The 15579-nt window shown below is 39.3% G+C and overlaps 1 protein-coding gene across 2 annotated transcripts; it reads left to right on the top strand.

Annotated features, from left to right (window-relative positions):
* The first annotated feature begins 805 nt into the window (after positions 1-805).
* Positions 806-13879, top strand: lsr (lipolysis stimulated lipoprotein receptor). Of its 2 annotated transcripts, XM_010745030.3 has the most exons (11): positions 806-1062; positions 2339-2671; positions 3968-4087; positions 4421-4477; positions 5534-5680; positions 6264-6467; positions 6694-6750; positions 7708-7824; positions 8412-8709; positions 11324-11792; positions 13123-13879. In XM_010745030.3, exons 1-11 carry the CDS (start codon positions 1023-1025, stop codon positions 13156-13158), a joined length of 1878 nt encoding a protein of 625 aa, XP_010743332.3. In that variant the 5' UTR covers positions 806-1022; the 3' UTR covers positions 13159-13879. The 2 variants fall into 2 exon arrangements, with proteins under 2 accessions (XP_010743332.3, XP_010743333.3); XM_010745031.3 differs by lacking the exon at positions 4421-4477.
* The last annotated feature ends 1700 nt before the right edge of the window (positions 13880-15579 follow it).

Here is a 15579-nt window from a genome sequence, read left to right on the forward strand (position 1 = left end):
CTGGTAAAAGCGGGGCTTATATTTGGTTTAAATACTGCCTGTCAGTTTCATGAAGGGGATCAATAAAATCTTTTATATTTGAATTTGAATCTTTAAAGTAACTAAAGTGATGAAATAAATAAAATAAACGAGTACAAGTAGAATATTTCCATTTGAACTGGGGTGCTGTAGAAGCAGGCATATAAAATAGAAAAAAAAGGAAATACTTAAGTAAAGTACCTCAAGTACCTCAAGTACAAGTACCTCAAAGTTGTACTTGTTGTACTAGTAAATGTAGGCCACTTTATATTCCACCCCATCGCTGTGGAGATAATCTCGTGATAACAGAGTGTGCCACTACAGTGGGAAAATTGCATACTTGGTTTCTTGGTTTTGGTTACTTGGTTACTCATCACACACGCGCACACCGCACAGTTCTCATTCGCTCCCACGCACGCACGCACACGCACGCGCGCGCGCGCACACACACACACACACACACGCACACACACACACACACACACGCACACACACACACACACACACACACACACAGGGTACCGGGTGGAACATTAACAAACAGTGCATTGATAGTGTTATCTGTATGTGGTTCATACCAAGTAGGTAGGTGGGTTGCACATTATTTCTCGGTCAAGATTCAATCTTAGCGGACAAAAACTGTGACAAACAAACAGTTTCGTGTTACAATACCATTTTGTCCTCACCACCAGGTCCTTTTAGTCAAACCAATTCACCATCGACCAAAAAAACAACAACTCTAAAGTCTGTACACACCCCTGTGTTTCACAACCGGTCTGTGAAAACTCACCTGTTGGCTATGCGCCTGACGTGGGGCGTTCAGGTACTCCTCCTCCTCCTCGCTTACAACATACAAAGACACAAAATGGAGCTGGAACTACCTGGCTGAGGCGAAGTACAGTTGCGCGTAATGTTATGCATAACCTGGAGGTTTTTTTTCCTGTGGATTTGATACAATAATAATATTAAAAGTCGACTGAGAACCAAAGAAAAGAGGATAAAACATGTTTTGGACGTTAATCATCGGCGCTTTGCTGGCTACAGGTGAGTTGGCCTGTTTTTTTTTTGGGTGGGCCCTCTTCCGTGAAAAGTCGGTTGATAAACACTGTTAGTGCGCCTGCTCGAGTCTTTCTCACTTTTGACACTTTTTAAAGATTATTTTTTCGTGTAGTGACTTTTTTTTTGTCCCCGTTAATGTTAATTTAATGCGAATGTTGTAGTAATTATCGAATAACAGTTCATTAAACAAGCTTTTTAACCATAAACCAACCTGTTCCAAAAAAAAAGAGTTGATAGCTGTTTGTTTTTTATGTTGAGAATAGTCTCCTACAATAAAACTGGTTATAATTTTGTGCTTTGTTGACGTTATGTATGTTTTAACCCAGAAAATGATAGGGTTACAAAATAGATAGACAGGCCTACCAAATTAGGATGTTGTCTTGCTGAATGTGTCATCTGGTAACCACATATTTATTTTTTGAGAAATGTGTTGACTCGTTCCTCTTGTAACTTACTATGTTTAAATTAAAGATATATATTCGTGGAGCAAGCTGAGAGGAAGTTTGAGTCTGAGCTTACCTTCCAGTCTAAAACCATTGACTTGACAAGCGACCACAACCCACATCCACATAGCATGAAGCTGAATGAAAAAAGGCCCCAGAAAAGCCTGTCACAATTTAGTGAATTAGAGCTACAGAAGAATCTAACAGGAAGCTGTAACAAATGGTTTCCTCTGGTTGGTGGGACTGTCCCACTGTGTATTCTTTGACACTGGTTTACATTTTTTATGCTAGAAAATATAGTTGCATCCTGTAATGCAAATAAAAGCTGTACACAAAATATGCAATTGCAAATTGAGGTCAACAAATGTCATATTTTCAAAGTGATATATTGTATTTAATCAAATGTAGTGTCGTATTACAGAGATTTCTGTCTGTGTGTGTTGTTTGCCTTTACATTAAACTTTAGAAGTATGGGGAAATCTGCAGGATGAGAGAAAAGTGAATGAGACCACCTCCTCTAACATCTCAGGCTGTAAATAATATGGAATGAAAAAACAAACAAACCCAAAACTAGAAGCAGACACGGTCACGTCTCTTGATGTGCAAGTTTCTGTTGTCACAATCATTTACTGGGCTGTAATGGTCAGGCTGTTACCTCATCTGAGATGACTCATCACCCCCACTCTCAGTGATACTAGCAGAGAGGAAATATTGTTTGTCATATACCACGCCCAGGGTTTTTTTTTTTTTCAGACTAATTAGAGTCCTTTACCTAGTATTGCAAAATGTGAGTAACAGTACCTTGAATTTCTTTCTAGAGTCCATCATGGGCATCTCTGTCCAGTGTCCCACAAAGAGGTACATTGTGATCCTCTTCCAGCCCGTCACCCTCAACTGTAATTACCAGACAACCGCCACTGGTCAGAGTCCTGTTGTCACATGGAGGTATAAATCATATTGCCGGGACCCCATCCAGGCTGCACTGAATCCCAGCAGTGCGGAGAACATCCTGTCTCAGAATAACCCAAACTATGACCCGAACATCGAGTGTGCCGACAGCTTGAGGACTGTGCGCATAGTGGCCTCCAAACAAGGCAATGCTGTTACCCTCGGCTCGGATTACCAGGGCCGCAAAATCAGCATCATTAACAGTGAGTTGATCAAAATTTTTGGTCATGTTGAATTTCATGTTTTAAGTGATTTGATTGTGGGGGGAGATGTTTCACAGACAGAAAATCCAGAGTGAATATATTTTAAACTGAATTATTGGCACACATATGTCAAAGGTAGTGAATTATCTTACATCTGCTCTTAGTAATTGTTTCTTGCCACATATTTACTCTGAAAATTGTTAATGGCTTCTTCTCACTCATCATTTACGTGTAGATCTGCTGTTCAGACTGAATCGACATAAATGTGTGGTTGGTGGGACAGAACGGGTTTTTTGAACTAGACTGTTCCGGAAAATTCAGAGAAAGATACGATTCTTTTTCCACATACTCATACTTTCAATATCTGACGTAGTAGAGGTAGCGCACACATTAAAAAAGAACATAAAATGACAAGAAACATCCTGAAACCAGTGGATTTATGACTGGATTATACACAAGCAAGCTTCTGCTTGAGTTCCTGTAATAAAAAAAAATTGACTTAGATGACAGTGATTCAGTGTGTAGACTGACATCAGCTTTTAAAACAATAGCTATCCAATTCAGCTGTCCAGTATAGTCTATGCTGCCACCATGCGTATTTGACATTTTTTGGCACTGTCACAGTCATATATGATTCAGTGTGTTTCAGACAAATTAAAACGGCTGAAACGGCTAATTACTTTCTGTTTCCGTCTTACTTTCTTTCTTCCCTGTACACAGTCACACAGTATTTCTGTGCTCTGTAGTCTTTGATGACTATTTTTGATGAAGGCAAAATGGCAGTTTTAGGAGTGGTCCAAGTAAAATCACAAATGTAACCACAATACAAGAATATGTCATCAGTGTTTAACTTGACAAGCTGAGAGAAACTTGAGGCAAACAGATGCTGACCCTAATTTTAGTTTTACAGTGAGGGTACAATAGGCAAATTGGGCAATTTGCTGCAGGGTCACGCAGGAAGTATGTGATGCACACACTCACTCAAACCACTGAACACAAGCCAAAGGAAACATCTTGTTTTTATTGCACCTGCAGCTTCAAGTGAATGAAAAAAAAAACTTTTTGCTGCAGCACCGGTTTAAGGACTTAAGAGGACCACAGTGTAGGGGGAAAAAAACACCCACAGAGAATGAGCAGAAATGTTTTCTGGTTTTCTTGTTTAAGATGTCAAAATACTGAACTTTAACAGGGATTATTATCAGATCCCACAACTATAAGGTTGTATTGATAGTAAATAATAATACTGTAGATACTTTTCAACAAAAATCAAACCTGTGGTTCGATTGTTTCTCACAGATGCAGACCTGAATATTGCACAGACTGCATGGGGCGACAGTGGTGTCTACGTCTGTTCTGTGGTCTCTTCTCAGGATCTTTCAGGAAACAGTGAAGACTACACAGAACTAATTGTTCTTGGTAAGTTATTTTTGTAGCCGCACATGCTCACATTCTGTAAGTATACCGCAGACTGCCTATTCTCTCTGTGCTTTGCCTTTCACTCCCCTCCTCCACGTTAAACCAATAGCACATAAGTTTTTCCACAAATAGCCACAAACGTTTCAAATAAACTTGACCAGAGAAATTTTGCAGTGACTAATGGACTAGTGTGTGGGGGGAAATGTACAGTCATCAGAAAGGATACTTGCCACAATCGCAGTTTTTAAAAAGTTTTTAGAGTCTTTAGTTGTTGGCCATAAAATTAGACCGATACCACTTTAAAGTAATTGTGGCTTTATCTTTCTTTCACAGAGAGAAAGTCAAATACTACTGACCTCCTGCCTGGCATTGACTTACTGGTTATGGAAGGTAGTACAAGCCCCTTGATATAGCTCAGTCATGTTTTAGTCCCACAGAAACATGTATGAATTAGGAAGAGGTTTAGCTCTAAAGAAGATAAGCTCTGCAAACATTTAAAAAAAAATAAATACTCTGGTTGCATTGCTTGAGGTCACCTAGGTTGTGTGTTTTAAAACAATTCAGATATGTATTTTTTGCTTTTGTTGGGCAATTTGAACAGTTCAGGCTTTTAGACAAACAGATTAACTAGTCACGTTTGAACTTATTGCACAAGTCTGACAAACCATGACTCATCTTGAAAATGGGCCTCAGCATATAAACATCCTGTCGTTGGTGAACATTTAACAATATAATGACAAGTTTCTGCAAACCCAACTTCTTCTGCTTGTTTTATGCTTCACTTGTATTCTTCACTTTCCTCACCTCACACTCCCTACTCAGCCCCATGTGTGTGTCTTTCTGTAGCTTCCTAGTTGCAACAAAAGGACATTGAGGACACATTTCCTTATCAGTGTACATGGCCAAATTATGTTTCTTACACTGTGTTCTGCTAATCCAGTTTCTATTTTAGCTGATTTATTCGAACAAACAGCGTCTCCCCTCTCTATGCTGTGTTTGTTTCTATGCTGCTTGATCTGACTTGCAGCATGAAAGAATGCCTGGGCTTCAAAGACAAACCGGCTTTACCGGTTTGAAAAAAATACGAAATTACCACTGTAGACAACATGTTTTGTTAGTCTGAACACTCAATAACAAAGAGTTACCCAATGATTTACCTAGATTGTTTGCATATACTTAACAATAAGCAGTTTAATCTAGTGCTCTGGGAGTGTAGGTCTATTTTTGTCAAGCCACAAACTGCTAGTGCTGCTGCTCCTCCCTCTGCTAAAACAGAATTTCTGTGATTTATTACAAAAAACAATGTATACATAATCTGTAGACAACTGTATCTATAGTTCAAGACCGCAAACTAACCTGTTAAAGGAGTAAAATCATGTCTTGTGAATTAATAATGTAAATCTTTGATTTAAATGTATCTAATGCACCCCCTGGTGTTCTGCACAGACTGGCTCCTGGTTGTTCTGGTGGTGTTGGGATTCCTGTTGCTGTTGCTGCTCATTGGAATCTGTTGGTGTCAATGCTGTCCACACACCTGCTGCTGTTACATCAGCTGCCCCTGCTGTCCAGACCGCTGCTGCTGCCCACGAGCATGTAAGTATGAAAAAAAAAAAAAAGACGTATCTGTTCTTGCAGTCTGATTACATTTAACACAAATTAATTACTTAAGAGCCCCCACACAAAATGTCTCCTAAAGTATTAAATTAAATGATTGTTTTAAACCGCCTTGTAAATTGGGTTTAATTATTAATGCTGATTAATATTTATTGTATTTTGTGTACTGTAGAGCTAACCATAAGTTTGAAAAAGCACAATTTGAGTCTCTGTTTTCACCACAAAAAAGGATTATGCTCAATCAAATAATCTTTCATCTTTTTAAAAGTAATAGTTTGACATTTTAGGAAATATGTTTATTGGCCTTCTTGCTTGCACCTTTAGGGTCACTAATTAACTTTTTTTTTAAATTTTTAGTACAACATACAAAAAATAAAACCTCATGTTGTGGTTTTATATGAACTACATTTTGGTCTTTAGTCTCGCTCAGCTAATCAGGTCAGCTGCTGGTTGTAGCTATATATTTATTGGAAAAAACGTGTGTTAGTTTCTGTCCTTGCCAAAGAGGTGTTATTGCAATCGTATTTTCTTTCCACTTTAACCACCTTCCATTATTTTGCAGTGTACGAGGCAGGAAAAGCAGTGAAGAAAGGTGTGCCCAGTCACTATGCCCCCACTCTCTATGCTCCCAGTATGTATGCTCAGCCAGCATACGGTGGCCCGCTAATGAACCAGCCAGGCTTACCCCTGCTTCCTCTACCTAACGGTGCTGGAGCTCTACCACCCCCGAACGGTTACAGTCGAGAATATGATGGTGCGAGCTCAGGTGAGTGAATTAGTGTGCTGGTTTTTTTTCTCTTTTGATTGGAGGGCACAGCTGCTGAATCATTTCTGTAGCTCTTCTCATGAACTTGCGATCGGCATGATCAGTAAAAGTCAACCAACGTCAGCCAACTGAGTTTCATATTGACATAAAATGTCCTACCTAATTTATTTAATGATGTAATGTATGTTGAGTCTTTGTCTAAACTTGTTGTGTTTCGTCTGTGCAGTGGGACAGGGATCCCAGGTGCCTTTGCTTCATGACCAAGACAGTGCAGTGGACCACAGTGAGTAAATATTTGTTTATTCACTGTAGCACTGCCCCGTGCACTACAAAACTTTCCCATTCAACAGATGTTTGATAAGACGTCAAAGATAATATGACGTCTTTCCAGTGCTCTTTCTCACTAGTCTCCCCTTGGGGCATTCCTCTGTGACTGATTTTTGATAAAGATATCCTGGCACATATTAATGTGATCAGGTAGTTATGATGGCACTGCTCATGCTACACCTAACCTAGTTATTAGTGTTAACAGCAGTTTAATACTACAAGTCACAAAAAGAAGAAGAGGAAGCAGCCAAGACGCAGTTGGCCGTTTATGATCATTCTGTGAGCGACCATGATCTCATTTTACCGATATGAGTCTGTGAACAGCGATAATGAAAGGAGTCTGCCTAGAAGTTCGGAGGTGTACAGTCTGTCACGCCACAGATTTTCTTCTAACACGTCACTGTAGCTGCTTCTTGATCTGCTGTAAAAACAAATGTAAAATAATGTTCAAAGTGACAGTAATTGCGTTGATGATGTTAACAAACAAGAATTTCCCCTTGAGGTATCAATAAAAAGTCAACTCATGATTTTCCAAGTAAAAGCTTTTAATGTGAAGTTGGCAGCTGTAGGAGATGTTTGATTTGCATGAACTTTTTGCCACGCTCAACCAGTTTGTAAAGTTCAAACAGATATCACAAAACTTCATCATCAGTGTCCACTCTGTGGGCTGGATGGGAAGCTTTGGCGGGGCAAATGATGCCATCTGCTCTAGTGATAGTTGTACTGATCAACATAATATTTATAATCCAGGCACTTTGGTATTTTGATCAAGTAACCGTCAGATTTAGCAGCTGTACCGGTTCTCAGTGCGTCACTTCTTGTACTGTAGTCATGTTCAAAACACATGGATTCAGTTTAGGGCTGCATAAAACCGGAAAAGCTGAACTCTGACTTCCTTTATTCTTCTCACCAGCTCGCAGTGGGTATCGCATCCAGGTGGACCCTGACGGGAACGCAACACGTGCCATTTACTATATGGAGAAAGAGCTTTCCAAATTGGACCCAGCTAGACCTGCCAACTACAACCGCTGTGAGTGACTGATCACTTCCTGCCATTCTCTCATCGTACTAACTATGCCTTAGACCGCTGTTTGAGAAAATTAATCAACTTCAGATAAAAGGTGTCAAGAGGCAGCCACAGTAATAATTGTGACCGGAGAACGGCTCACTGGGCATCTCTGAGAAGTCAGAAATTAATCAAGCATAACATTCAACCACTAAAACAAATTCTTCTCTTCAGGTATTCTGAATCATCTGAATCAAGAAATAATAATGTGCTTTACTATCTGTTCAATTTCAAAATACATGCATAACTATTTCTAAGTGGATTTATGGACATTTATTCATGATGCACATCGCAGGTAATGATATTCTTGGTATGTGCTACATGTTAAGATTCGACTGAGACATGAGTCCCCTGTGTTGCCTGGGGAGGCTTTTGTCCCGCTCTGCGTCCATGTCTATTACAAACCATATATCTATAATTCAGTGATGGTTAAATTACAGAGGAACAAAGAATACCTTCCCCTGTGATGGTAATCCTGTCCAAATAAGGCTTTTGTTTGCTCATACTCTCTCCTCTGATCCACCATCTCTTCTCTATTTTTCCTCTCTCAGTGGATAACATGAGTGAAGTCAGTTCCTTGCATGATAGCTTGGAGCCGCGAGGTCGTGGAGGTCGTTCCCAGCCACCACCTCTGGCCACAGTCTACGATCGGGATGAAGCAATGAGCACAATCAGTAGTGTTTCCCAGCAAGGCCACCACCGAGACGACTACCCACGCCGTGGTGGAGGATACATGGGGGATCGTGTACGCGCCCGCTCCATGGACAACCTTGACGATATTGGACGGCGCCATGGCCGAGATGACTACCCACCACACCGCCGTCCGGATGAGCCCAGAGGCAGGAGAGGGTGAGTCTTATTTCCCTAAGCGAGACCACGGTCTATTGCTTTTACAGTTACAGCAAAGCACAGTTCATAGTTCACAGTTCAGCCTCCTATGCTACTTACTGCTTCTCTTTTAGTCTTTATTGTCTCTATCTTACAGGACCAGCAAAGCTCGCAATAGCTGATGTTAGAACTAGACTTTATTTCTTAGAAGTTCAGTGGAGTGAGTAAATATCTCTCCTTTTCTGAAGATAAGCTAAATTTAAAAAATCCCCTTATTTATACCCATTTACTAATTATAGGATTATATGCACCCTGGATCAGGAGGAATTTAGTGTTGAATAAGTGTGTTTTGCATGGGATAATTCCCTTTAGGCTTTACTAGGATTTGCTACGATCAAATCAGTAAGTTGAGGGACAAATGTTTGGCACAAAAAAGGGTTTTCACAAGGGAATAAAGTTCACTGTTCACTGTCACTCCGGCCTTCACCATTTTGGCAATCCAAACATGGGCAAAGATGTGGAGCCTGGTAGAAGTTTAGACGGACTAAATGAAGTCTAGTTGCTCAAACCTGACGATCAGTTATATACAAATTCACCCTCAGTACAGTTGTAATGAAGAGGAAAATTAGCTATAGAGACCAAAATGGTTCTTGTGTTTCAGGCTGTAAACATTTCTGCCATGAAATTAGGCATTTTAATACAAGAGCAGATGGAGATTGACCCGTTTTGTAAAGAGGCCGTTCAAGGAATTGCAGTATTTGGCACGTGGGTGTTGACTTCATTTCACAGGCAACACTTGGTAAAAATGAATAGTTTATTTTTGTTTTTATTGTCTTTGGTTGAGCAGGACTTCTTTTTTTTATGCCTTCAGTAGAAAACTTCAAGATGTCTCTCAGTACATTTCTCGGTCCCAGTTATTTGAAAAAAAAAAACAAAATTAACAGCTCTTTATCAGCAATGTTCACTTCTTATAGGGTGTTTTAAAAACTTTCATATTTATATTGGTAACCACCTGAAATATCCAGCACCAGTTAGTGCTATAGTGTATAGTAATATAGATCCACCCGTTTATTCATTTCTTGATATTTGGAACGCTGAAAAGATTGAAGATAAAAAAGACTACGGTGTCACTTAAACAGACACAGTTCTTTCTGGTTGAGTTGGGTGTGGGGCTTCCCATTGATTCTTAAAATATTGAAGGTGCTCTCCCCTGGAAGATCGAAGTAAAAATGATACCATGAAACCAATCTGTGACTTCTTCCCTTCCGCCTCAATACCACCTCCATATTACCATCAGATGGTTCTTTTATGTGAATGATTGATTTCTTTATAAGTTTTGAGAGATTGTCAAGAAAACATGATGTATGATAAAGTGTGCAGCAGGTGATTAAGTTTCACAATAATGTTTATCTAAATATTTATTTTTCACTTATTTTTCCTTCAGCTGTATAATAATTGCATAGTAATGTCAATCAATCAAGAAGATTTGTTTTTTGACATGATCCTGATGTGGTAGTATGTCAATTTAAACAGCTCGAATCAACCTGATCAGTGACCTTTTTACAGTTGAACTTGTGCACTGGGTGGGTCCTGCAAACTGAAATGTCACTACATACTGGTCGTCTCCGTGGTTTTGGTTGTTTTAACTGCTGCAAATAAGACAAGCACAGGTTCAGCTGAGCTGCATCCACATTGCAGTTAAACTGACTGACTGTTCACCTAGTCTTGCATTGTTAGAGGTGTACATATGATAATATGGGTCTCTGTAATGTGAATTAGCTTGCTCGTTTCTCTCAGAAAAACATAAAAGGGTGTCAGTTTTTTAAATTAATTTCCCAGTTTTACTAATTGTTGAGGGAACTCTGAAAATCTGTTTCATGTAAATTTAAAAACAGACAAACATTGTGAAAGACTCACAAGGAGCTGCACAGTCATTAGTCCATTTTCATTTCAGTTTCCATTACAACTTCAATATGTTAATAAATAAAATGCTTTCCAAACGCAACTCCATACAACAAATTATATATAGCATAGACATCTTATACATTACATGTAGCGTCAGATGCATGACAAAACAAGAATAAAATAAAATACAGACACCATATAAATGATGATAAAGTTTAGGGGACATATTGATGCGTTTACACAGCTGGAAAGCAGATGGATATGGATATCCTCTGGAAAAGGCTGTAGGATCATCGGTCAATGTGACGTGAGTCCAAAACAAGTCCCAGACTGGTGTCTTGATCTTATTCATGTTAGTCATTCTGTTAAGCATTACCTCATGTGAAGCTGTTTTGATCATGATGTTTATTCAGTCTTTTAGTTCAGGGGGTTTAGGTGTTTTCCACCATCTCAATATTGCCCTGGCAGCCGTCCCTGCCATTATTACAGAGAATTCTCCACTTGATATGTTTTGTATTTGGCTGTATTTGGTGTGTCATTTGCCACCCCTGCTTCCACCCAAAATATGTTTGGTATCTTCAAAATGATCCAACTTCCTTTGCTGTAACTAGTAGAAAGTTTGTTGTCTGTGAAGTTCTCAGTCAGTCAGATATTTAAAACTGCTTACAACTTCCACAGAGGATGTGCTCATTGTCAAAGTTTGTTTACCCTCTGCTTCCTGCCTTTTTAGCTCTGATGATGGGTGGAGCAGTAGTGCCCGTAGCGGCCATGACCGTGACTATGATGACCGCAGGCGCCGGGACTACTCCCCTGATGATCGTCGCAGAGGAGACGGAGGGGCCTACGGTGGTCTCCCAGGGAGACGCAGCCGCAGCCGTGATGACCTGATGGACCTGGAGAGGGATCGCCAGTCTGGTGGTGGTGCCAGGGGCAGGCGTGATGATTACGATGACAGCTTCCTGCGAGAAGCCATGGAGAGGAAGAAGTTGGGAGAGCAGCAGAGGGCACGCAGCCGGGATCGACTGGACAGCGAGAGTGACCGTTCGGATCGCGGAAGAGTACCACGTGGACCCCCACCACTTCCTCAAAACCCACCTTCTGGATACCCTGATCGCCGTGATAACTACCCACCTCCTCCACCTCCACCCTACAGTGAAGACGGAAGTGTGTCATCTTCAAAGAAAAGCAACCTTCGCAAAGTGAGTCAGAGCAAAACTGGGCACGTTCACAGTACCTTTGATGGGTATAGGCTACTATTTTTCATCTTAAAACATCATTCAGAAACCCATAGCTGACCAACTATAACATTGTCCTTATATTTATTATTACTACATATTCATCCTTTATATATCTTTGCATATTCATATCTATCCACTAATGCTTTTACACTTCTGGTTAGGTGTTAAATTGCATTTTGTTGTTTCAGTACATGTGCAATGTGAGTCTTATCTAAAGATTAGGATGATCACTTTATTTGACTATTGCTGTGCTCTTTTGTTTGGTCTTCCTAAAAACTGTAGGTCAGCAACCCGAGTAACAAAGACCAGACACAGAGCACATGCAACTCATAACACGTTTCCTATAAATGGCTTGGCACCAGGCCATCTTTCAGACACAGTCATTGTGGCTGTGTGTGGTCTCTAGTACAGTCCGCCTGTGGATCTGTGTGACTTCAACATTGTAGCCATTATTTAATAAAATCTCAATCTTTTTTTAACCTGGCTTTTATTTAAGATGCCTCGTCATTAATGGCCAAGCTTTTAAGCCTATTAAAGGCCTTGACAAGTTAGTCGATTATAACATTGTATCACTATCGCCAAAACTTTATTTATGTATTACAGTGGTCCCTCGTTTATCGCGGGGGATACGTTCTAAAAATAACCCGCAATAAACGAAATCCGCGAAGTAAGTTTTACAATTATTATACATGTTTTAAGGCCGTAAAACCCCTAACCACACACTTTTATACACCTTTTTACATGCATTTTGTACAGTACTCCCTTAGTTAATCAGGACACAAAACACATGTGCGGTTCTCCCTTAGCCAATTAAGGACACAGAACACAATGCGCGTTCATACTGTACAGTACGCTGTAAAAAAAAGCATGCAAAATTACACTAAAAAAATCCCCGAAACAGTGAGTCTGCGAAAAGTGAACCGCGATATAGTGAGGGACGACTGTATCTGTTTCTGCAAATTTTTATCCATTTCTATTTACAGCATTTTCCTGTGAGTTGCTGTAAATATTCACTTGTACACAAAAAGGTGTATTATTATGTGGCTAAAAAAAAAAATAACCATTGCACTTTTAGCCTTTCTTAAGAATGAAATGATATATAAGATTTAAGTCTTGAATAGGAATGAATGAGCTTGGTAAGGATTGAGTGATGGACTAACACTTTGTTGATCTTTGATCTGAATTTGTTGATGAAAAGAAAAATATAGTATAACTCTTATTCCTGAAGTCTGCATGTTTGTTTTTCTTCCAGTTCATATGTGACGTTGACACTACTTTTATTTTATTACAGAATGGAGCTGTGAGTCGGGAGAGCCTGGTGGTGTAAAAAAAACAACAACAACCGTGACGTAAGCAACCTATCCAGTAACGCAGCTTTGATCCATCTATGATTTCTAAGACTGTAAATATTTAGTCACACTGTTAATTTGCTGTGCTAATTTTTATGTCGCATAATTTACGTTACACTTATCATAAATTCGATGCTGAATGTCTATGAACACTTCTTTTTTTTTTTTTTTTAAACAAAGAAGAGATGCACAGATGAAAATGTTTGTGCCTTTTCATGTATAAAACATTGTGGCTGCCACAAGTGCCTTAGCATGTACAGAATTTTACTTATAGGTGTGAAAGTCAAGTTGGTAAACATGTTTCAGTTTCAACTTTCTTAACATTTTTAACTTTCATGTAGTCTTAGCAGATACGGGTATTGATGTAGATTTGTAGGGGTCTATAGATTTTCTCTGACTTTTTTTAACTTGTGAAAAATTACTTGTTTTTGTAAGAAAAACTTTGTACATTTAAAGAAATTGATTTTATCTTTGCTATTAGTTGTGTTAGAGTGCTCAGCGTGTTTTAGAAACCTGGTGAACAAAATGGTCTTGGTTAGTATTTGTGTTTGAGTACTTTTATTTGTTTTTTTACACAAAATTTCACTTTTAACCAGCAGTATAATGTACAGCCAACCAGTAATACACTCTGAAAATGCAAATGTTTATTGTAATGCGATGAAATCTAATTTTGCAATAAAGGTCTCTATTGTCAGGCCATTTGTTTGACTTGCTGAGTTTTACCACTAGATGACACCAGCATGTTGTCTGTAATTTATTACCACGGTGATAAATCGGGCCACAGTTGGTTATTGCTGTTGGCTTTGCAACAATACAATATTTAAAACAAAAAAAAACCCAACTCTATTTACTGACTATTAGAAATTCTGCTTGTTCATTATTGGGAGTTCAGTACTAACTTAGCGATTTCTTTTTCCTCTGTTTTTGATGATATCTTGATAAAGTAATTCCTACTTCATTCAATGTTGGAGTAGGAGTAGCCCTTCAGTTTGCTGTGTGTGGTCAAGCTCAGGGCGCAGACACAGAACAGGAACAATTGTACAATCAACCACACATGCATCAAGCTTTGTGAAGCTTAAAATGTAAAAGTAATGCTGATTCAAGACCACGCCTCTATGTGGGGGCTATTATTTTCAAACAACACCACAAATTACAGCTTCAAAAATTATTCTAGATTTTCGTCACCACCGTTTGACACTCTGTGTCTGTCTGTTAAAATTTAAACTTTAGGAGAAGGGAAAAACTGCAAAGGTTCTGTATTACATTGTATTTCACAAATGTGTCCACTCCTCCCTTTGCTGTATATTTATAATTTGTCCACCCAGATTGTAGCAGCATACATAAAAATGCAGAATGCAAAGTGATATTCCAGTTATTTTGAATATTTCAGCTACTACTCTTAGTGTTTACCATAAGAAGCAAATGGTCAGATTTCCGTGTTCGTCCTTTCAAGTGACCCAGGCTGGAAAACCGCTCTTCTTACAAAAGATGTTACTCAAAATTACTTAACAGAGGGTGTTGTTTAGCTCAGTCGGTAGAGCATCTGCCCCATGTTGAAACAAAACAAAAAAATTACTTCACAGGTAAGAAAGCATTAGCAAATAATTCATGGCAAGTTGTTCAATAGTCCAAATTCGAATATATCAAATGAGACCATCCTCTGCTTCTGGTGTGCTGATTTCTGGCAGTTCAGGTGTCTTTCTCTGTGGTAACTGTCTCCTCACATTGAGGTCTGCTTTGAGTCAACACTCCAGTGTCTCTGATAATAAAAGAGGGTTATAGTAGGGTCTAAATCATCTCCACATTACCACACAGAGTCAGTTGCGGCAGTGGTTTTGTGCATGTGGCACAAGTGAGGTCATGTTGAAATCCGTCTTGTCAGAACAGGAAACTTAAGTCGCTTGAATGTGTTTGCTTGACCTTTTCATGTTTATACAAAAAAAACATCTATGCACACATAACTGAAGATGCACAAGGCAGGAAATGTCATGTCACTTCTGCTTTTTTGCTCATTTGATTTCGGTATTTCCACCCCCAAAGGAAACCCTCTGTCAATAGCTAACTTTCTGTGATTACATTAGATTTACCTTGTGTTGTAATTACTCAAGTTTACAAGTGAAAACAAGTGCCAGGCCTCTAATTATATTTTGTGAATCTTTGACACTACATTACTTTAAAATAAATAAGTGTCAGTAAAAGTCTTGTAGTGCTAGTGAGGGAATGCAGGAAGTGAACTACAGTGTAACTGTCTTTTAACACACATAACTGAAGACTATTTAGTGGTCAACAGGTTAGACCAGTGGTTCTTAACCTGGGTTCGATCGAACCCTAGGGGTTCGGTGAGTTGGTCTCAGGGGTTCGGTGGAGCCTCCGCCCTGGAATTTTTTATACCATTTGTT

Source organism: Larimichthys crocea, chromosome XIII (genome assembly GCF_000972845.2).
Source record: "Larimichthys crocea isolate SSNF chromosome XIII, L_crocea_2.0, whole genome shotgun sequence".
In the NCBI taxonomy this organism is placed as follows: Eukaryota; Metazoa; Chordata; class Actinopteri; family Sciaenidae; genus Larimichthys; species Larimichthys crocea.